General features: G+C 39.6%; 1 protein-coding gene across 2 annotated transcripts in view; it reads left to right on the forward strand.

Annotated features, from left to right (window-relative positions):
* The first annotated feature begins 1,983 nt into the window (after positions 1–1,983).
* Positions 1,984–23,169, forward strand: part of cadpsa (Ca2+-dependent activator protein for secretion a) — an 85,060-nt gene continuing 63,874 nt past the window's right edge. For both annotated transcript variants that reach the window (XM_055221741.1, XM_055221742.1), the window contains exons 1-3: positions 1,984–2,343; positions 15,757–15,870; positions 19,257–19,589. In XM_055221741.1, the coding sequence (XP_055077716.1) occupies positions 1,984–2,343; positions 15,757–15,870; positions 19,257–19,589 (807 nt within the window). The remainder of the gene's footprint in view (positions 2,344–15,756; positions 15,871–19,256; positions 19,590–23,169) is intronic.

The following is a 23,169-nucleotide window of genomic DNA, read 5'->3' on the forward strand; positions in this document are numbered from 1 at the left end:
AAATTCTCTGAAGTTTTTCAGACACACTCACTGTGCAAGGAATAGTAACACCTTTCCTTCTGGGTTCAGATTCCCTGTTGTTATTATTGTCCTGTTTTGTTTTTGTTTTTTTTTAGCTCTCTTAGACTTATTGAAGGCCCATTTTGGATATCCACAAGAGAGGGCTTTCTCCAAATGTTGTTCCTCCTTCACTTATCTTTACTCTTATAACAATTTGTCCAGTTGACAGATTTAAACTTCATCTTTCCCTTTACATTTGGCATAAAACGCAGAACTTGTCAACTTCTGTCCTGGGCCTTGCTTTTCACAGAGTAGAGCTGGATCACCCTCATGCTCCCTGGCAGGAGTGTGAGAAGTCATAGAGAATATTTTAGTACCTGTCCAATCCTTCAGTGCATTTGGGATGTTGCGCTTTGGCCCTTCTGCTGCTGCCAGGCTGGACCTCAACAAGTGCATATCTAGGAGGACATACCCCAGAACACTGTCCCTCCTATCACTGAGAGGATGCCTCGACATTATCAAGGCTGTAGGGAGAAGCACGTGGATGCCAAACAAACCACTGAGCACCATTTGAATTGCTGGGAAGTTTTCATTTCAGTAACAATGGCTACTTGTATTTCAAGATATCAAAACTTTTAAATAAATGCAAGATCGGTTTAATACCATACCATACTGGGGAACATGACAGGCAAAGCAATACTAAAGTTACATAGTGTATCTTAAATTTTTATGAAGCTTGTCTTGTAAAGTCAAATAGACTTGTTCTAGTCTGGTCCAATACCGCCTCCTGCTGGCCGCTTTCATTACTGTACACATGATCTTTCCTATGACACTCATTTCACTTCATCCATTTACATGAAAGACATAATCAAAACAAAACCTAACCGCATCTCCTTTCTTTACGGACATATTTTGAGATTGTGATGTTTTGGCCCCAAGTTCCTGAAGCTCAATGATGCGTATATCTGCAGGAAGAGTTTGGAGTGAGTTGGCATAGTGGACATTCACTATTAACAGAAAACAAACAGTGTTGTAATCAGTTTGGTCTATTTTTTAGGCCTATTTCAGGAGGGTATTTTAACTCATGGTTCAGAAGTGACACATGCAAGCAACCTGTCTCTTTTTCAACGTAAGTTTGCTTTTGAAATGATTTGGCTGTATTGTTGGGGGGCTTTGAGCTGAAGCAGATGCAATACTAATATATCTTTATTTTTAAATAAATTCAACAGTTTAAAGTTTGAAAAAGCATTTCAAAGGTAATTATCAGTATTTCCTGTAGCTCCACAGTGATGATATGAAGACTTAATAAGTGCCAAGGGTGGGGCACGGGGTCTTTGCAGTGTAGAATGAAACACAGCCATAGCACGTGAGGGAAAAACATTCTCCTCTGTTTAAATGGCACAACTGAAAATACTGCATAAACTGATGTATTTAGGAAGCTTGTATATTTAGGTGTTTTGTATCCTAAAATGATTATTTCGCACCGATCCAAACTTATGTCCCTGTAGTAAAAGGGGCAAAACTACAACGCTGCGCAGGTTATGGGATATAGTGCGCGATTACTTTTGGACCACTTGTTGCAATCAGAGGAACACACAAAATGAAACAGCCAGTGTTCAGCAGTGATTGGGTGTGAGTGCAACAGATCCTCAGGTGGCAGAGTTAGAGGCTGATCCAGGAACAGCGGGGCTCGTGTTTCAGCACCGCGGACAGCTCCTCCCCACCCCCTCCCCCTGTGTTGCATGTTGTCGACAGAGACCCCTCCTACAGCGCTTCATTTGGTCCACACACTCCCACCGACTCACCGGACTGGACCTGACCGAATCTGGCCCGTGCGTGTCAATGTGTAAATGTGTGTATGTGTGCGCGCTGTCTCCGTGAGCGCGCCTCGTGACGGGGGTGGTCTTTCCCTGAAGCAACAGGAGACTTCTCAGTGGTGCGTCGACATCTGCTCTCCTGCTCCGCTTGTCTCTCAGCAGCAGCATGTTGGATCCGTCTTCCAGCGAGGAGGAAGGCGATGAGGTGCAGGAGGTGGAGCGCAGGGAGGCGGCAGCCCCAAAGAGCACCGCAGGGGCGCGCCTGTCCCCGGGCCGAGCAGCGGAGACGCACAGCGGAGGTGGCGGTGTACTCCAGCCTCGGGGCCGCGGTAGCAGCGGTGGAGGGCGGCCCTCGAGCCCCAGCCCCTCTGTTGGCAGCGACAAAGAGAAAGAGGACCTGGAGAAGCTACAACGGGAGGAAGAGGAACGGAAGAAGAGGCTACAGCTCTACGTTTTCGTTATGCGCTGCATCGCGTACCCATTTAATGCCAAACAACCCACAGACATGGCCCGCAGACAGCAGAAGGTATGTTCAACTCCATTCACATGGCTACCGCCAACTGTTGCTTCATGACATGTCCCCACAGGGGCGGCCCTTTTGTTTACAGGGGCAGTTTACAGCCCCACTCCCAGCAGAGCGAGGAGGCTGGGGCTTATCAGTGCTTCTGTGGGACTCACAACCCGAGGCACACTCCAAATGATTTGTATCCATGATTCTGTTTGATTCCAGTCCACCGTGCTGACCAGAATGAATAGTGGGTTTATGAATGAACTAATGAACATGTGATGGGAGTGCTGAGTGTAGGCAGTATTTTTCATTGCAATGCCATGGGTCAAATAGCCACATGTGTTGCTATGGTAACAGATGTTCACATCCGCCTCATGGGCTGTGCATCCTATAGCCTACACATATGCTGAGGCCATGTGTAAGCTTAGAGCAGTCTCCTCTTTCGAAATGTTACTATGTGTGAAAGAACCAGGGCACCCATAGTTCCTCTGACCCGAAATTTAGTGTTTTGATTTCATTAATTGCACATCACTAATAAGAAGCCCATGGAGCTTTCTTGAAGCATTCTTTCGAGGTGCTGTAGGTGCTTTGGACCTTTGCCCTAATTGATTCAGGTGGAAATCTCCAAATGCAAGTTGACAATTGATTATAAACATCAATAAAAGTAGATTGAAACACATACAAGGAACACAAATAAGGAAACAGTGCCAAAATATGTAGAAATATAATAGGTATATATATATATAATCTGTGAGTTTCTTCTTATTTCACTCCCACAAAATCGGGGTGGAGCAGTGTTTAAATTTGTGTGGGCACTTACTTATCACATTGTGGAAACTATAATCTGTACATTCAATTCAATTCTTATGGGCAATAAGAATCAGGCCCCCATGATGTAAATCCTTTGTCATTAGACCAACAATATGATTTAAAGTTTAGATATGAGTTAGGGTTTAGATTAGGCTAGTGGTAACTATGGATAAGTAGGCCTAAACACTGAAACTCTGCCCAAAACCACTTTTCAAATACAGCTGTTTAACTGGGCAGTGCCTTGAGGACTCAAGAAAGGAGTGAGAGAGGAGGATGAGCGAGGTCTGGACCTATGAGGCACAGGGTGATCAACATTTCAAACTCCTCTCCTGCAGCCAGGTGTTTGTAATCAGAAAGCTGCAATTATACCTAGTTTGCTCTAAAATAGGCAAAACATGACTAGGAACAGTAGACAATGCAATTCAAACACCATATACAGCTTAGTAGCAAATATATATATATATATATATATATATATATATATATATATATATATATATATATATATATATATATATATATATATATATATATATATATATATATATATATATATATATATATATATATTTTTTTTTTTTTTTTTTTTTTTTTTTCTTTTTTTTTTTTTTTTTTTCAGGTTTAGTTCCACTTTAAGGTTAGAATGAGTCTCCAGAAAATTAATATAAGTTAATGTAAACCTTCCAAAAAGCATGGAACTAGAAAGCTGATAACTATGAAGTATTTGATGACAAAATTGGTTCCAAGCCAAGTTGAATCCAGTTGAGCAGTAGATTTGTTTCTCTCTGCAGTCTGCACTCATTGAGGCTCATGTTATTTGTGCTGGTGTTGGCCTCCATGGAGCTCTCCGGAGGCTCTGCTGCACGAGGGACACATGATGACACACAGTAATCATCTCACATACTGCACCTTTGTGGTCACAGCCAAAAGAATGGAGGGTATTTTATTTTCATTCTTATGGTAGTATATCAGCTCTGCAAAAAAAAGACAGAATTGCTTTTTTTTTTTTTTTTTTTGTCATGGAACCTACCTGGATGACTGAGGTATTACACAGAAGCTGGTGAAGGGCCTCTTAGTATCTTAAGGCCAAAGCACCGATAGGAAGTGAAGTGCCTGTCAGTGACCAGGGACTCTCACCATGACGTTAGCATGGGTGAGTGCTTTCTGAAAATATTCAGTTTATTATATAAAAAGGGGAACATTGTCTAGCCGACTGTCCCTTTGATTGGAACATACTGGTTACTGTTGCACACAGAGCCAACTGTAACCACAAACTGTTTAAAGAAGTGGACTAAGGGAGTGTGACATCACCAGCATCATCAGCATTTAGCTCCAGTCAAATAAAGCTCATCGAGGCTAACAGTTACAGGGGTGAATTTGGAGCTGAGTTCCATATTCGGAACTCCGACCACGAGTATCTGGCCACGAAAAATACGGAGCGAAGCAGACATTGGTTTAGCAGGGAGCGAATGCTTGGCAACGTTCTCAATTACACCTGTTGCTAATGCTGGTTGCTGATTTGTCTGTTATTAATGTTCATATCTTGATTTATCGACACAGGAGCAAAATAAAAATATAGGATAATGTAGAGCGGGTTAATACGAACATTTTAAGACAAAATGACAAGCCTGACAACAACAGTTACAGAGAGAGGCTGATGGAGCTGGAAGCATGCCCATGCCATGGATCTATTAAATAACTGCATAAGGTATTGCTAGGTTAGAGCTGTTGCGAATTGGATTAGTGGCTACTCATTGGCACTACAATGAACAAATCTCTCTTGCCCAGAAATAATTTTTCTCAGAGGGCAAACTGCTCATGTTCAGCTGCACCTACAGCTTTCACAAAGGTCGAATTTTATAGTGATTTTCACCTATTTTCAAATCATAAACTTTTTCTTCACTCAAAATCCGTCAGTTTTTTTTTTTTTTTTTTTTTTTTAAATTGTTAGCTTCATCTACGCTCTATGTCCACTCTAGCTAAGCTCAAGCGCTGCGTGTTTAGATTGGTCAGGAGGTATGACATGAATGAGTATGTGACCAATGTGAATGAGTTGCAGGGCCGCAGGTTTAGAACATATTTTTTTTATAATTTATTTATTATTCCTTTGCCCTCCGTCTCTCTCAGTGTGCTTGCTCTCATCACGCAAAGTCTCATGTGGGGTAGCAGCACAACTGCACATGGTCAATCGACAGGGCAGGACCGGATGTACCAAGCTGCTAAAGGCTAACCTAGTGACATGGGCCATTAAGCACGGACAATTAATGTCAATGGGCAGCCATGTTTAGGCCCCAGAGCTTGGCCCCTGCTCACTTCCTATTTGGAACATGGCAGCTAGCAGGTTAGCTATGTCTATTTATATAGAGAGTCTATGATTGTCACCCATTTTATTGTGCCACATACTATAAAATCAAAACACACTGTACCCACATACCCAAAAAATTTGCTTTGTCGTAGATATACTAAAATTGGGTGGTGGATTGGTCATATCGTTCCAAACTAAAATATATATATTACACGGTTAGTAGGCAACAAACAGTCATTCATATTAGACTGATCATGTGACCTGGCACTGAAGGTGTCATTTCCTGTCCCCATACTTTAACTCATTGTAGACTTTCTGACCTAGCATCACCAGAATTATTCTGTATCATCTAGACAAGTTGGACAGTAAAAGTTCTTAAAAGCTTTTTAAAAACATGCATGGTGTTGATGTGGCAATGGTGCAAATTTTGAGTTTGTGGTGGCCACACCCCATCTCTCATCGTACTGCCATGGTAACAGCCAAATATCTGCTATGGCCAATGGGATATCTCGACAAAAACTTTGGGGTAGCCAAACCAAATTTGATACACAGATGCAACATGGCAATAGAAACAAAATATATATTGTGACCACGCCCCCTTACAGACTGGAATTCCGCCATTTTGGATTAATAATGTGACATATGCCATAATGTAATCCTATGGAGGCGATGAATTCTGCCACATTTTCATTTATTAAACGTTTAAAATAAGCACAGCCTAAAATGTGAGCAAATGGGGAAAGAATAAAAGACAGATAAAAATGATAGTGAATATATTAATGTAACCCAACAAAGGAATAGAGTGTGCGTGACAATGTACCACCGGATAAACTGTTCCCCACTATACTTATACCAATCTAGCTGACCTAGAAATAAAGGGATGAAATGGGGTGCATTAGCGGCCTCTGCAAGTGCTCTGGGTGACAGCGGTTGAGGGTTGACCACTGCTGCTTAAGGCTATATTTACTTATTACTTATGTACTACTTATTATCGACATGAAACAAAAACTTGCACAAAGTTCCATTATTTCTCTGTTACAATAACATTCACATTTGCCACAGAAATTGGTGCCATTATTCAACTCCAAGAACATGATTAGTGTCCAATAAAGAGACTGCGATATGTTTTGCATATCAATTAAGATAATAATAAGTTTCAACATTTGTACATTTTTATTTTAGATATTTTGTTTGAAAACACCAATTCTCTAGAAATTATGACATCATTATTGTGTTATTGGTTGCATTATAAAGTTAGGTCATGCAGTTTCAAACATCTCTAATTATTTGTTTTAGTCTGACTGAGAATAGTGTTGTGCATCCATAGCAGTTTGGTCATTAGTTATGAATGCAGAAAGAGCTTTCTGCCTAATGGAGACTGGATATCACAACAATCACACAGTACTTCCTGTTTGATCTAGCACAGCACATCAGTGGCTGTTTGAGCTATCTCTGGCCTGTGCACATCAGCAGACACATAATATGCGGTGTATATAAAAATATGATCTGGTCGCAGTATCTAGAGGAAGAGTCTTAATACAATTTCAGTAATCTTGTAATGCTGGCTTTGTATCTGCCATTTCTTTACCATTGTTGGTATCTGTTGTCCATTACCATTGTTGGTATTGTTGTCCATTACCATTGTTGTATTTTGCTGTCCATTACTATTGTCGTATTTATTGTCCATTACTATTGCTGTATTGCTGTTCATTACCATTGTTGGTATTTACTGTCCGTTACCATTGTTGGTATTAATAACTTTCCTTACCATTGTTGGCACCTTATCCAATATGATGTAACACATAAGTTGCATGAGTTTAACTCATAGTCCCCAATGTAATCATGTAATACAATCATGAAAAGGAAGTAAAGTATGCTAAAATTAAGAAATAATAGCAGAGGGGGTGGGATTAAATAAGTTTTCTTCTTCCCACTCCTTTTTGGGCAATCGGAGATACTCTTTTTTTTGTGTGTGTGTGTGTTTTGCTGTCTGTTTTTTGTTTATTTTTCCTTGTCTCTTATATTATGTGTTGATTGACATCGATTGTGGCTGCCTAGGCTATGCAAGAGAAAAGATGTCTATTTGCCCAAGACAAAAAAAAAAAAAAAAAAAAAAAAAAGTATCACACATTGAATTAATCAGAATTTGCTCATTCACAAATCAAATTAAATGTAATGAAGGATGTGCTGCCATTATTGTGTATCTATTCCTCATTTGTTGACACAGGGTTATCAAAAATTGATGCCCAGATACTAATGATAATAAAACTAGTATTGAAACTAGATGCTAATTTCAGTAGATATCGATACTGATGTGTTTTTATCATTGCATTGTATTGGAATAAAGTATTGGACCATTTCTTAAGTTAACAGTATGGAGCCTGCACTCTTAAAGTACTACAATCACATCTGGACCTTAGTTGCCGGTGCCTTAACCAGCAAATAGAGGACACATATGTTATTTCTCAGTACTCAGACAGGCCATGCCTCAAGGTCAGAACCTCTAGAATTCATGAGCTGCAGAGGCTGCACTAACATTGATTAATGATTGGCTGCAGGCACTGGGGTGTAGGTAGTGATGATTCAGATCAGAGAGAGGCCTTTTAGGTTTAAAACAATTTCATCATTGGAATGGCAGCCCAAATGAGAGACTCATGTGAGGATCATTTTGCTTTCTGATTTTACACTGTCCTGAGAAACCCATAATAAAAACAGTTTGATGATTATGTCTGTGTCATCAGTTTGATGATTATGTTCAACGTTTTTTAAATTAAGCTTTACTTTTGTTATTTTTATTAAAATCAATAATTGATTTAAACAGTGTAGGTTTGATAATTACATTAATGAAAACAACTGCATGCATTGAAAGGTCCTGTGTCAATGGGGTCATATGTATGAAATCAACAGTTTCTACAGTAGCAGATGCTCACTTCTGCCTCATGGTTTGTGGATGATATTGCATACACAGACTGAGAAGGTGCACACAGTTCATTCATTAAGTATGTGCATATATGAAAAGGTTCAAAAAGGACTTTAGGAATTATCCCCAAAATGTGGTAAAAACAAAAATATTGTTAAAACCAGGGTCCAGTGGGATTAAACACCTAACACCGCATTACATCAGGTTTGTGAAGTTGTAGTGTATTGTTGTTTTGTAACATACTCTTGTGCATTTATGAAAAATGGCCATGCAAGAGCAAGAGTAGGCCTGTCGCGATAATGACTATATCGACGTTCAATAAACGATAGATGAAAGAAACATTTTTGAGAGCCAATATTTATTGTCTGTATTCTTAGTGCAAGTGGAGATTTTGTTTATTTTCTGTACAACAATAAAATTTGAGCTGTAGTGGAGTGAATACATACTTCTATAACTTATTATCGATATAAACTGTGCGTTTCATTATGGTTTTTATTTCTTATGGCTCACATTTTCAACAATATTGTACATGTAGAAGTAGTTTTTAGTTTCAGTATTATCATTTTATCATCTATATTTACTTCAGCTGTACTTCAAAATGTTTTATTGTGACTTTCCTGGTTCTGTAGGCTTGTGGGCTGAGCCTTGTACAAGTGCTGTGAGCTTGTACTATTAACTGTAAGGAGAGTTTGAACAGTGCCCAGGAGAGTTTGCAAGCTCAGATAAACCACCACATATAAAATCACTTCAGGCATGAAAACACCAAAAAAGATTTTGCATTATACCAGTCTTTAAAGTAAAATGTATACCTTCTGAAGAAATTTTATTTGTTTTTTTTTGCTTTGTTTATTTTAACACCACCATTGTTGACAGGGCATCCACACCATGGCACAGCAGTTATTTGCCTTAATTAAACACAAGACCCACCCACAGTAAACACACGTACTCACACCTGCCCTGTTTTACATGCAACACATCCTATTCTACAAACTGTTCCTATTGTTTGTTAAGCCCCTATAAATAGATCACATATATTTTACATGCAGGGACAGTTTAAACATTGCTCACACCCCCATTTCTCTCACCACTTCTTCTGCCAGCCTAAGTGGGAAGCTTGGAGTCACTATAGAGAACAGACTAGTGTCTGTTATTTGTATTTGTGTGTTTCTTATTGTTTGAAGAAAACTGGGGGAATTAGCATAGCCAGGTGAGGCACTCCACTCCACAAAGCACACAATCAGGCCATCTGTCGCCTCTGTCCTGCCCCAACAATAGGCCCTCTGATCAGATATGCTCCGCTATTCTTAAGCGTTTCCTCAATATTGATTTGCCTTTGTTTATAAATAAGTCTACTGTTAAATTGTATTAGAACAGTAAGCCTATGTAATAGTAACCAAATGTATTCTAATCAGCACACCCAGTATTATGGTGTACATGCTAGTTTTGTGCAGCCTACGCTCCGTGAGTAAAATAAAGGTTTGCATGTGAAAGCTAAAACGTGTAAAATGGGCCAAATATTTCACCAAGCTGCTACAGAACACTGGAAGACAACAGGCCACCTCTAACAGCTTGTAGCCTCTGTCATAGTAAGTGTCAGTTACACCCAGTGCTGTAAATGGGCTGGGATGTGCTCAGTATACTCAGTACCACCACTGCTAAAAATGCCCCTCTTGAGCACCACCACTTTTTTGAGCAGTCAATACATTCTCTGTTTGGCTCATTTAGGCCTACCAAGGATGCACCTGAGGATCCGGCCACCTCCAAGTGCTTGAAATTGCCCACGATGCATTGCACCTTGATCTGATTGGCTGCTCTCATTGTCTGTCAGAGACATACTTCGCTGTCTCTGATTGGATCCTGTTTCACAGGTTGCTCCTTACACGTGCTGTCATTGGTTACTTTTTCAAATGCTTGCTCTTGATTGGACGCCTGTAGAAAGAGGCGGGAGTAAACGCCCCATCGCTGGATTCACATGCGGCTTATATCGGCTCGTTTATATGATGAAAATAAAAAACTAAATAAACGGGGATCACTCTATTTAAAGCACTGGACACAAAGATGAAGCGGACTCCCGACAGAACAGGACCGTGCACACTGAGAGAGGACCAGGCCATGTGCAACACATCACCTGAAGTCTGCTAGCATGAGGCTATTTGACAACAGTATGTAAACACAAGACACGTGACATGTTCAAACGAGAAATGAGAATATTCTCAATAAAAAAACGCTTTTTCAAACAGTAAGAGCTGAGATTCAGCGGAGATTCATCCGTTTAAACTAAACATTAACAAAAGTTTGAGTGATGTGCAGAGATAGGTGTCTCCTAAAGATAAGGATGAATTTCATCATTTTTTCTCATATTCAGGATTACAGTTTAAGAAAAGGGAGCAGATTCAGCAGGGTTCTTTGTCATGACCAGTATTGTTCTAATATCTGACTGTGCAGCTCAGCTGTCACTGCTCTGCTCATGCCCTTCTGTTGTAGACCCTGTCCTCCTTGTGTCCCTCTGCTGCTGTAAATCTTCTCCTCATTGTGTCCCTCTGCTGCTGTAAACCTTCTCCTCATTGTGTCCCTCTGCTGCTGTAAATCTTCTCCTCATTGTGTCCCTCTTCTGCTGTAGACCCTATCCTCATTGTGTCCCTCTGTTGCTGTAAACCCTCTCCTTGTTGTGTCTCACAAAGGTGTAGTTTGGACAGTAAATGTGTGTTAGTGCTGAGGTTGTGTTGATGAGAGCAGAAGAGCAGAAACTGTCAGATCTGTACAGTGCAGTAGTTTTCTATAGCTTGATCAGTGAGTATTGCGGCATCGAACATGTTCATTGTGAAGAGCACACTGTGCAGAGCTTTAGGGGAGGGGTCTCCAAAGTTAGGCCCCAGGCCCAGAATGAAGCCACATACTGTTTAAATAGAGTAGATGGTTGTTTATTAAGCCTATTTAGACGATGAATTTCAGATTGCTTAAAGTTGTAAAACACGTCACTTTTACTAATCATAGCAGATAACAAAAAATTCTTTTTGTTCACTTAAAACACTGGTTACACTCACAAGCAGCAATGAAGGGCCTTTAACCCCACTAAACCTGTTGTTTGGTTATGTATATGTATCTCACAAATTCATCATTAAATGCAATTTCTAGACATGAATTATAGCCAATTTGGCTTCAAAATAATTTCTTTAGATTTGTGGAATAATTAAATAAGATAATTTTCTTTAAAATTGTTTTAAAATGCTTTATATTAGAAAGTTTAAAATACAACATTAAAATAAGTGCTCAATACAATTAATTGTGATGATATGATTTGTCAAAAGTGTGATTACTCTGATACATTTTTAAATCGTTTGACAACACTAGTTAATATTAGGCCCTATATATGGTTTAATTCAAAGGTGCACTATGTAACTTTTCTGGTGGATAGTACGCCACCTGCCACCTAGTCTTCATGAAGATGATATTCCCTTCCCTGGAATGTTCCACAGTATGGCATTACACATACATTCATATTGTGAGCAGGGTTACCTCTCCACTCCACTCCCAGTGTCGTCCCTGCTTGTGTCCATGAATAGATATAAGTTCTGGGTAATGTAATGACATTTCCACAGAAACAAGCAGATGGCACACCCCCACACTAGAAAGGTTACATAGTGCATCTTTGATTTTGTTCACATTCATTTAGTTTTATTCCTATGTTGTTAATGTCACTCAACTCATATTTGCTTCTAGGTAATTACACATCTGTAATTTATCTGGCCAGCATGTAAATCAATAACTTTGCCAATCTTTTACTTGACACGGGCTAATCAGAGCATTTCCAACGTTTTCAGATTCTATTTTCAACTGGTAAAAATACAATCTCTAGTACATTATTGTTGCCACATCATAACACGCCAGTCCCTACAGAGTCAACCTATATCATCTCTCCATGTCTCTTCTAGTTTAAAAACCGCGTGAAGCCATTATAGGGAATTGCAATGTGTTTGTCAGAAAGACCAGATCAATATATGTGCATCATTTATGAGGACAGCATGTAGGCTGCTAATGATGATGAAAGTCCTGTCGCTGGGACTGTTGTGTTGTCACGCACACATACACACATGCAAGAGATATGTCCCTCTTTGATGTGAGTGCAATTAGTGGATGAGTCATCATACTCTATTCTGTCCGCTGTAGTCGTCATTGCATCCATGCAGCATCCACAGTACCATTGTCCACCATTTAGGTTAGTGCAGTGCTTCTTATTCATCCAGGGTCACACACTCCTCTTGGCAGTATAACATAAGAACATAGGGAGTCAAAGGTGAGGAACCTAATCCATTGAATACGTTGTGTTCACGTTCTAAAATATGATGATATAATCTCAGATTGCGGATACAAGCGGCCGAAATGGGTTTCCTCCACAGAGTGGCTGGGCGCACCCTTAGGGATAGGGTAAGGAGCTCAGTCACACAGGAGGAGCTCGGAGTAGAGCCGCTGCTCCTACACGTTGAGAGGAGCCAGCTGAGGTGGCTCGGGCATCTGCTCAGGATGCCTCCTGGGTGCCTCCCTAAGGAGGTGTTCTGGGCATGTCCCACCGGGAGGAGGCCCCGGGGAAGACCCAGGACACGCTGGAGGGACTATGTCTCTCGGCTGGCCTAGGAACGCCTTGGGGTCCCACCGGAGAAGCTGGAGGACGTGTCTGGGGTGAGGGAAATTTGGGAGTCCCTGCTTAGACTGCTGCCCCTGCGACCCGGCTCTGGATAAGCGGAAGAAAATGGATGGATGGATTGTAATCTCAGATGGTGGGTGAGGGTCTATTTACCTCTATGGGTGATTTACTGTTTTTTATTGAAATTTTCAAAATTTATCATAATTTGTTAAGGATTGGGTCCACAAATTTGCCATTTCAATCTCATGTTTTAAAGTCCTTTCAACAGATCATACTCTGTCAATCTGCTGTCAATCATTTGTCTAGAGTGGAATAATGGCACCACTTTCTGAGACTATTATGAAAAAAGAATTTAACTTAGTTTATTTATAGAGAAGATATTTAATTTATGTCTGTTTTTGTTTCACACGAATAGGCACAGTAATTACAAAGATATTAACCATAAACCAGGTCAACAAATCTGCAATAGGACAAGTTCCACCCTACTTGACCTGTCCTTCAACTTACTTTTAAACTATAGAGATTCTAGATATTCCTAGATGAGTAACAGGATCCATATTTTCCTATTGAATACATTGTACCGTGAAATAGTAGACCCTGATCATTTCTACTATAGAAAAATTTGCATTTCAGCAATATTCATTTTTAGCTGCCCTCAATCTGTATTAAATATTATTGTCTTCCCAAATGCTATGATGTCATCTAAAGCCCAGCAATAGGCTTGGTCCCACCCTCTCAAACCACACATCAGCCTGTGAAAAAGAGAATAAAGCTGAATGAAAAAAAACCAACAAAAAAACTCTGTAACAAATAAGCTGTAGTATTATGTGTAATAGCACATGCTGAATATTCAGATGTGAGTCAGCAGACACAATATGGAATGGCTGTGACAGATGGCTCTACTGCACCTCTCACTTTCCACAGACACATGCCACTGCTCAACTCACACCCTCTAAAGCTGCTTTAGTGTTTAGACTGCAGGCTACTGTCTCTGTGTAGAGGACCTAATCCACATCTATTTGCACTGGATTACATACAACCAGCCCCACACATCTGTATTCACAGGAGCTCATGCAACCAGCCCAACACATCTACACATCTGTGTGCACTGGAACCCATGCAAGTAGCCCCACATATCTGTATGCACAGGAACTCAATCAGCCCCATTATAAAATGGTGAATGCCAATCATTATAGTGAGAAGAAAATAATAATTGTCCCACATCTATAGCATTATAAAATAGCATACCACTAAACTATATTACAACGACTTGAATAAACATGATGTAAAACTGCAGACCTATTGCCATAACTATAGATCCCGTGTATAGTGTCTTGGCCTGATGTCCGGATTGGAGCTCTTTCGCTGATGAAAACTTTCTCAATCCTTTGTTGTGATGTTTAATCTGGATTACACTTCCATTTGGGGTTATGTCATCAACAGCTCAGCTCTGTGAGGAGCTCACACTAACAAGAACTCCAAGAACAAATGATTCACTGATCACTGATTTAATGACTTCCAAATGCCTGGCAAAATCATGGCACAAAATCCCAATCTGACAATCTGTCAGTGAGATAACTGCCTGATTTGTGCTGGCCCAAACTCATCTGATTCCTCTTCCAGAAAAGCAACAGAGATCAGTATAACATTCACACTTTTCCTGGTTTGGTTTTTGCAGTTTAATGTAACAATATGGATAGTTGCATGTTATGGAACACAACTCGGCCAGGGCAAGTGTTGAATTTTTTGCCTACATATTTCATTTGCATTTTTAAAAGGGTACAAAATGTCCACACCCTTTTCAGTATTTATTCTATTCCTATATTTTCTGTGCCCTGAGAATAGTTGTGCCACACAGTCTGAGTCCCTCCCAGCAGGTCTCATAATCAGGCATTTGCAGTCTGACAGCTGCCTCTAACATGCACCGCTGAGTGGAACAGGTTTACAGAGGTATGAAACCCCCCCGAGTGAGAGGGAACACATCAGGGACTTTATTTCCTCTTCTTCCAGCTATTTTACATCTGTGCTTGTGTGAGTAGAGTGAAGTGGGTATCTTAAAATATGTCATTTTATAGTCTACCATATCATCTTCAATTACCCTTTGGATTTAGCACTAAAACGAAATACCTCTACCCATGTCATCAACTCAGAAAATTACATACTAAATGCAGGTATTCCATAGCAAATGGACGGAAGGGATTTTTCTGACTGAATAAATGTTCATTCAACAAAATAAAGATGTTACCATGTGTTTTTATTAGTCTAATCATAACTATTGTGCAATAGACAAGTTTTGTCTTTTGTTAAATTAAACTTCCTAGGTAACAATTATGGAATTACCTTTATGTGTACTGTATCTGCTGCACGTGGCCAACTAGGACTTCACCAAAATAAAAATAAAAAATAAGAAAAAATAGGCAATATTTTTAGCTATATTTGAAATATAATCATGTTATATTATTATCTTTTACAGTAAATAAGTGGTGCTGCCTTTTGCACTTTAATTTGAGGTTTGTTTAAAAAGTCTACCTTGTCTTCTTCATTCATTCTTCATTCATTTTCTTGCTTAAAGTCTTATGTATTAGCTGTTCATTAACAAAAACATAAAATCAACAACACAATTGGGATCTCTCATATTGCCCAGCCCTATATCTGTCACTATAAACCATTACATTAACTAATATACATCGGTCAACATTTTGCACATTTCTTACATGGGTTGGCTAACTCTTCTTTGTGTTTTGGTGTGTACAGATCAACAAGCAGCAGCTGCAGACTGTGAAAGAGCGCTTCCAGGCGTTTCTCAGTGGAGACACTCAGATTGTGGCCGATGAAGCCTTCATCAATGCAGTGCAGAGTTACTATGAGGTAATCCAACACACACACACGCCATGGTGCTGATGGCTCTCATGGAACAAATGGAACATGCAGTCATTACATTTTATGGGTCATTTTCTAGTGATGTTTCCAGGGAAAATATCTCAGTCAACACTGTTGTAGTCAATGAACATAATTTCCGGACGACATGCGGGTGTGTTTTCTGTACATGGGATTAGAACATTAAATGCGGGTGGGTGAGTTAGTAGTCAACACTAGTGTACGCAGACACACATGCTTATGTCCAGAGCGGGATTCAAACAGCTCAAAATATTTGTCATCTTCAAAGGACCTTCTCTCAGTAAGAAAATAAACTAATATGTTTAGTCAAGTAGGGGCTGTTTTTTAAAAAATAGATTACCCATCATAAACAAGGAAAAACATATATATGATAAATCTACACCTGTAAGTAAAGCTTTTGAGGGACTGCGAATGAAAATTAGCTGTGCAGCTAACTTCAGCACATTTACACGTGTATTTTTTACTGGTGTTTATTAATGTGCATTGTCCCTTTTAAATAAATAAATAAATAAAAAATCCACACTATGGCATTATGATGATCACAGGTGTTTTTATTGCTAAAAAAAACATTCTTAGCCCGCCACACACTACAGGGTAATTTGCCTGATTTAAGCCCTGATTTGCTTCTCCCCGACTTCGGGGAGGTGTGACCTGACTTTGGATCTTTGTATGTGATTTTTTATCCACTGCGTTCTTCATGTGTGTGGTGTCAGTGTGACTCTGAACTGCTCTGTCATATCGTAACCACATAACATCATCGCCACTGCACCATCACATAAATCAGAGCATAAGGGGCAGACCAATGACGGACACAGAGGCACAAGCATGGATCTAATAATAAGGATAAGACATTCCCCCTCTGTCATGTGGAGAGATCGACCAGTGGTTGCTTCCAGGAGCTTGGGCCCAGAAAGACTTCTCCCACAGAGCACAATGCATTCTTTGCTAATTCAAATTGCCCGTGTTTGGCTGACAGGGCGTCCACGACATTCACAAAAAATGTTTAATCCTCAAAGTGCCTAAAAGTTAGCTTTGCAAGATGTAGCCTATCCCAGCTCAGAGCCAGTGCTAGCCCCGCTGTAGCTGCCATTAGGTTGATTGGTTAGAACTAATCACGTGGTACACGTTTGTGATGTCACATGTTGGGAGCCGTTAGCCTGTATTGAGGAAGTAATGCTGAAGAGAAAATTATTTTTAGGTCCATGTGCCAAGGAGCATAGGCCATCTTGGGTTCACCTTCCAGATTTTATTTTACTTTCATGGGTGCAAGATACAGACTCAGGAATTAGTGAAAATAATTAGGTGATTTTATTATTCACCTCTTGTAAAACTGCGAAGTTAAACTGCAGCATTCGCATCCATGCTATACAATAGAATGTGTCCTCCGCAAGTAATGGCACCCAGTCCACAAAACAGAGCTGTTAATCTAGTTGGAAGCTTTCTTTAAAAATAAAAAATGGGAGAGTAGATTCTCCTATGTGTCTATTAATAAATCCATGCAGATTGGCACAGGGTGAAGCCACTGCAACAGTAAACTCAATTCTACTTCCTGTGTAATTTGTCGCCAGCCTTCTGTGCATTAATAGCAGGTATTTAAACTATTGCACCACATTTCACAAATAATCATAACACAGTTTTGATTTACATCTAAACTAGATGTGCAGTTCTCTGATCCTTGAAAAATTTTGGAGTCTCAAAACAAGTTGTAGACAGAAAACAGTGAACGCGAGGTGCGCTATAGTTTTAATAGCTCACAACTTTTAGCTTGTGGTGTATTGTCTCTCCGCTGCCATATTCCGCTGTAGTTTTTGTGCTCAGCGGATCATAAGATTCAAAATGTTCTCTGCTCATGTGAACCCAACCCTCGTTTTTGCCCATACTGAGTGGCAGGTCCTTATCAGTGCATGTCGTAGCGGTGTGACACTTTACAGATGAAGGCTGCAGGTGATCCAATTGAATTAAAAGGCTCCCTCTGAGCTGGCTTTAGCTACAGGCTCAGACTGATGGACAGGGGCACAAAGGGGTGAGATAATGGACACACAGGACAGAAATAAACAGACACGCATACACCTGTGCACAGAGGTCATGGCGAGAGAGGAGGGTTCAGCTGCTGCACCACACGAGTATACACTACTCACCTGTCAAAATGATACCTTAACTCCAAAATAACACACACACTATATTTTGACTATATAGGTTATAGCTCAACTCTTTAAGATATTGAAGTTAATACTCCAAAACCACAAAATAAAAATGTAGTGAAAATATGGAGCCTGACAAAACATTTACTTCTGATAAATTTTATATATACACATATACATTTTGTGCCATGGGGCACAATTATGTTGTTATAAAGTGAGGTCAAAGGCCTTGTCACTAATAGAAATGATTGAGTTCAACATTTCTGAGTTTATCTTTTATTTATGTTAAAAATGTAATTAATAGGGAAAAGATACCCTTTCGCCCCATCTGGGAGTATGACATCATTACATTCTAAAGACTGAAAACCACCAATCACAACCAATTTGAAATCACAAGTTGAATTATCACAAATAATCAAAGTGCATAGTATGCAATTATTTGAGTAAATCTGCAGTGGGCTTTTCAAAACATGTTCTGAAATGTATGGGATTATTGTATTAGTTTTAATGCCCAAATATTTTTAAAGTGTGCTCTGATTTGAATTCAGCCTGGACAATGAGTCAAAAACGAAAATGCAGTAGAAAAATCAAATCCAGAGTACTTTTCATAATTGCAGTTTTGCACATTGTATCTATATTTATGGTAAATCTGAATACCTGCTGCTCCAAAGTCCAAAAAATCACAAGTGGTGTGCTCCAGGCTTTGATTTTAGGTCCTGTGCTTTTTATTCAGTACAGGCTTCCTCTTGGCAGTGTCATCAGGAGACATGGATTTGAGATGATATGCAGCTTTACATCTGCATGTCTCGTGATGACACCAGGCCAGTGGATGCTCTTTTTAACTGCATTTTAGATATCAAATCTTGGATGGCAGAAAATCTTCTCCAGCTTAACCCGCACAAAATGTTTTAGTAATTTGTCCTGAGGCCCAGAGAGAGAAACCTTTACCCAAATTACAAGTGCACATTAATCCATCACCATAAGTGAAAAACCTGGGTGTCATTTCTTACAATGAGCTGACCTTTATTCCACATGTTAAGAAGATAACAAAATAGGTTTCCATCATCTTCAAAACATAGCCAGTGTTGGCCATTTTCTCTCATGAGACTGTGTTGGTCATTGGGCTGGTTCACAGTGGGGTCAGGTGATTATGGGGAGGGAGTGATTTCAATGTATGAAAAGTTTGATTTGATGTAAAAAATGTGTCCTACCCAGATCTTCCTGAAGAGTGACCGTGTGTCCCGGATGGTGCAGAGTGGGGGTTGTTCAGCCAGTGACTCCAGGGAGGTATTCAAGAAGCACATAGAGAAACGTGTTCGCAGCCTGCCGGAGATTGATGGTCTGAGCAAAGAGACAGTCCTGAGCTCGTGGATGGCCAAGTTTGACACCATCTACAGAGGAGAGGAGGACCCTCGCAAACACCAGCAACGCCTGACTGCCAGTGCCGCCTCGGAGCTCATCCTCAGCAAAGACCAACTGTACGAAATGTTCCAATCAATTCTGGGCATCAAGAAGTTTGAGCACCAGCTATTGTACAATGCGTGTCAGGTAAGGACAATGTAATGTAGAATTTTTACTTTATCTAAAACTAGTTGATGACTTTCAAGTAATATCATTCCTTGGGGGATAAAGCTAACTGCAGGCACTGTTCTGCTTGAACAGGGGAGCTGATGTGCTGTTAAACAAGTCCCTTTCAAAACAACATTAGTCAAATTAGCATTAGCCAACTGTTCAGTTAGTCACACTCACCTTTTTGTTGAAAATCAAATTCCCTTTAGAAGATGGCGTTTGGCAGTGATATGGCTAGAGAAGCATTTTCCTTTATTTGTTGCTTTGTCACATGGAATTAAGAAAAATCATGCATTACATTGTTGTGTTATGACTGTAAGAACACATTATATAGAGTTATACACTTCTTTCTGTTTTGTGGCCCAATTGTTGCAACATATATGCAGTTTAAGCTACATATTTTACCAGTAGTGCAAGAAGAAAGAAAGTTATATATATACCTACCTACATACATACATACATACATACATACATACATACATACATACATACATACATACATACATACATACATCTACAACTTAGAGTAACATAACTTAAGTTTGGCAAATCCAACTGCAGTGGTCAATTCATAACAGGATTCTACAAACACAAGTTGTCTGAATGAATGTGTAAACAGACTCTTACACCACTTACACCACTATTGCAATTACAAATCTGCGCATTGTCCAACTCCACTACTGTGTTACAAATAAGTCTGCAATTAACAATGCTGAGAGGTGGTGATAAATAGGGAGTAGGTTGGATGGGAGGCACAGAGGTTATGCTGAAAACATGTACTAATTGTTGAACTGTTAGTCTCACAGTTATCAGAGTAAACATTGTCTGGGTTGTGTAGGAGCTGCACAGTCGGGCTAATGACTGCCAATTAAAATCTAACCCAAGATTGTAAGCAAAACTGAAAAAGCTCTCTGACTGGAAGAGACAATGATGCACGGTCATATACAAATTAAATTCAGCTACCATTATACAGAAACCGTTTAAAGGTTCACTATGCAACTTTTTGCTGGAAGGTCAGCCTGCTTGTCTCCAGAGATGTAATTGCTGCCTAGAATCTTCAACCGAGAATGGTGTAAAACTTATCTATTACCATGGAGACAAGCAGGTGATGCTGCCACCCCAAGTTACAGGTCACATCTGTGGAGAGGTGAACCCAATTGCTCGCATGATAGATAAATGTATATATAATTATTGATAAGTCCAGTCAAAGTTAAACAGTGCACATTTAAAATAGAGAGAAACGTGATGATACACACTATATTTCTGTTGTAAAGCCGGGAACCTCCTTGAGAGAGACAAATGTTGTCCCCATAATCCACAGTGGTATTGTAAACAGAGTAGAACCATAAATTGTTTGGAAAGTGGAACTAACTTGTTTTGCTTCTTTGCTGTTTTTCGGTTCATTGTTCTCTGTGGAAAACCTCCTGAATTTCAGAGCAAAGCACTATCATAAATACTCATTTAAGTGCTGGTGCATCCCTGTCTCATCTTTCCATTCATGTTCAGGCACACCAGGTTGATTCTGAAATGTTTAACACAAATTAAAATTAATACGTCTAAGTCAACATTAATTATATTCTGAGTAATCATGCCCTTTTACTCATCATACATGGCACAGTGGTGCCGCCAGTAAACATTATGTTATTGTGTCTCTGCATAATCACTATGAAAGTGATTTGCTTTGGCATACATGTTTTGACAAATTACACATAACTAAAGGCACATTATGTAACCTTTCTGGGAGAAGGTCCATCATTTATCCGTGACAATGTAGATGACCATATAAATTTGCTTGCAATATTTCATCATGGCATTAAATTTATCCATGTTCATGGAGACAAGCAGATGATGCTGACAGTTAATGTTACAGGTTAGATCTGTGGAGAGGCAAACTGAACACAGTAGTAATGCATACTGGGAAGCATTCCAGGTAAAGCAATCATATTTTTATGGAGACAAGCAGGTTTCCCTCCACAAGAAAAAAATTATAGTGCACCTATAATTTTTTGCACCTACAATTTTTTGCACCTAAAATTATAGTGCACCCCCCCCCCTCTTCCCTCACCTGACCTTTGTTCAGGCTCTGGTTTTCTTCTGTGAGGCCAAAGCTGATATACTATAACAGCAGTAACATAGATGTCATCTTGTGGTGATATGTGAGAATGCAGCCGGGGCAGGTCGGCCAGTCTAATTACAGATGGTAGCTTTAACTGAAGGCATAAATAATACATTTGATGCAATTTACTGTATGATTATTTAGGCCTATTTATATCTACTTGAGTGATTTTATTTGGAAGTAACAACATTTTCATTCCTCCAGCATTCAGCAGGGTGCATGTTTATCTCACAAGAGCTGTTGGCGAGACTGTCACAGATGAGCAAATTTGGATTTTTTCAAACTGCATCATGGGAGGAGAGACGTGGCCACAGAGCTCAGTAAATGTAGTTTGATAAATTTGCCTGTGGCTGTAATGACAGCAGGGGCAGAAGACAAATTGAATTGCGGAGCTACACAGCGGATACATTGTATACTGAGGGGAGAAGGGAGTGGGTGTATTCTCCTCTCTGTCAGATGGTTTTTGGTCATTACGACTGTGGGAGAGGCAGCGGCAGCCACTCAAAGCTTCACACTGCTCACAATATGAACAAGAAGACAACCAGGTCGACACTGAAAGCATCAAGTTAGATTTGCACTGTAGGTCAACATGTAATGAACAGGTGTGGATGTCTTTATAGTAGTCAAATAGAGTATTGTGACATAATATCAATGACAATAATAGGGTATTTTTAAATGCTACAAACACAATTAGGTATGGTTTTGATATATGGTTGATTTGTTGGTTAATTTGTTTTCTATAGGATTTGTTTAGTAGAAAATTGTACTAGGATAATACAACAATGTAATACAATGTTAGCATTTCCAAAATTGTAATGTAATAAATTGTATCCCCATGGTTATAATGTTTTTATCATATGTTTACAAAAAGAAAAGAGAAAAAACTTGGGTATGGTGAGAGAAGTCCATGATGAGAGAAGTCAGAAGCATTTCTAAATGAGACTGGTTCAAGTTGAAAACAAAAAGTTGTTGTGTAGTGTTGATAATATGACTTTATGAAAGGTAAACAATAACTATAAAGATGTCTGTGTAATCCCTATAAAGTAGCATTAAGCCTAAACCAAATGAGCAACTGTTTGCAGAGTAACAGTGAAACAGAGTCAAGAGAAAAATACATTTTAACTATGACTGAGGCAAAATATACAAGCTTTCAAACAGCAAAGAGCATCTTAAACTATGGACAATATAACTCAAATACCACCTTAACGCTTTCTGGCAGTGTTCATCATATTCTTTAGGCACTGTGTTTGCGTGGGATCTTGTGTAAATTTGCTTTGAATATTACATTAAAAAACATTCTCCAATTAACACATGAAAGCCTAGGCTCTTGGTCCAGCTCACTCACACCAGTCCTGCCCACTGGCCTTTGTCCTCGCCTGTAGTTTCCATGGCAACTGTACACAGAAGCCAGCCCCGGTCCCCACGCCTCCACCCCCTCCCCTG

The sequence above is a fragment of the Periophthalmus magnuspinnatus genome, chromosome 5, assembly GCF_009829125.3.
Source record: "Periophthalmus magnuspinnatus isolate fPerMag1 chromosome 5, fPerMag1.2.pri, whole genome shotgun sequence".
NCBI lineage: Eukaryota > Metazoa > Chordata > Actinopteri > Gobiiformes > Gobiidae > Periophthalmus > Periophthalmus magnuspinnatus.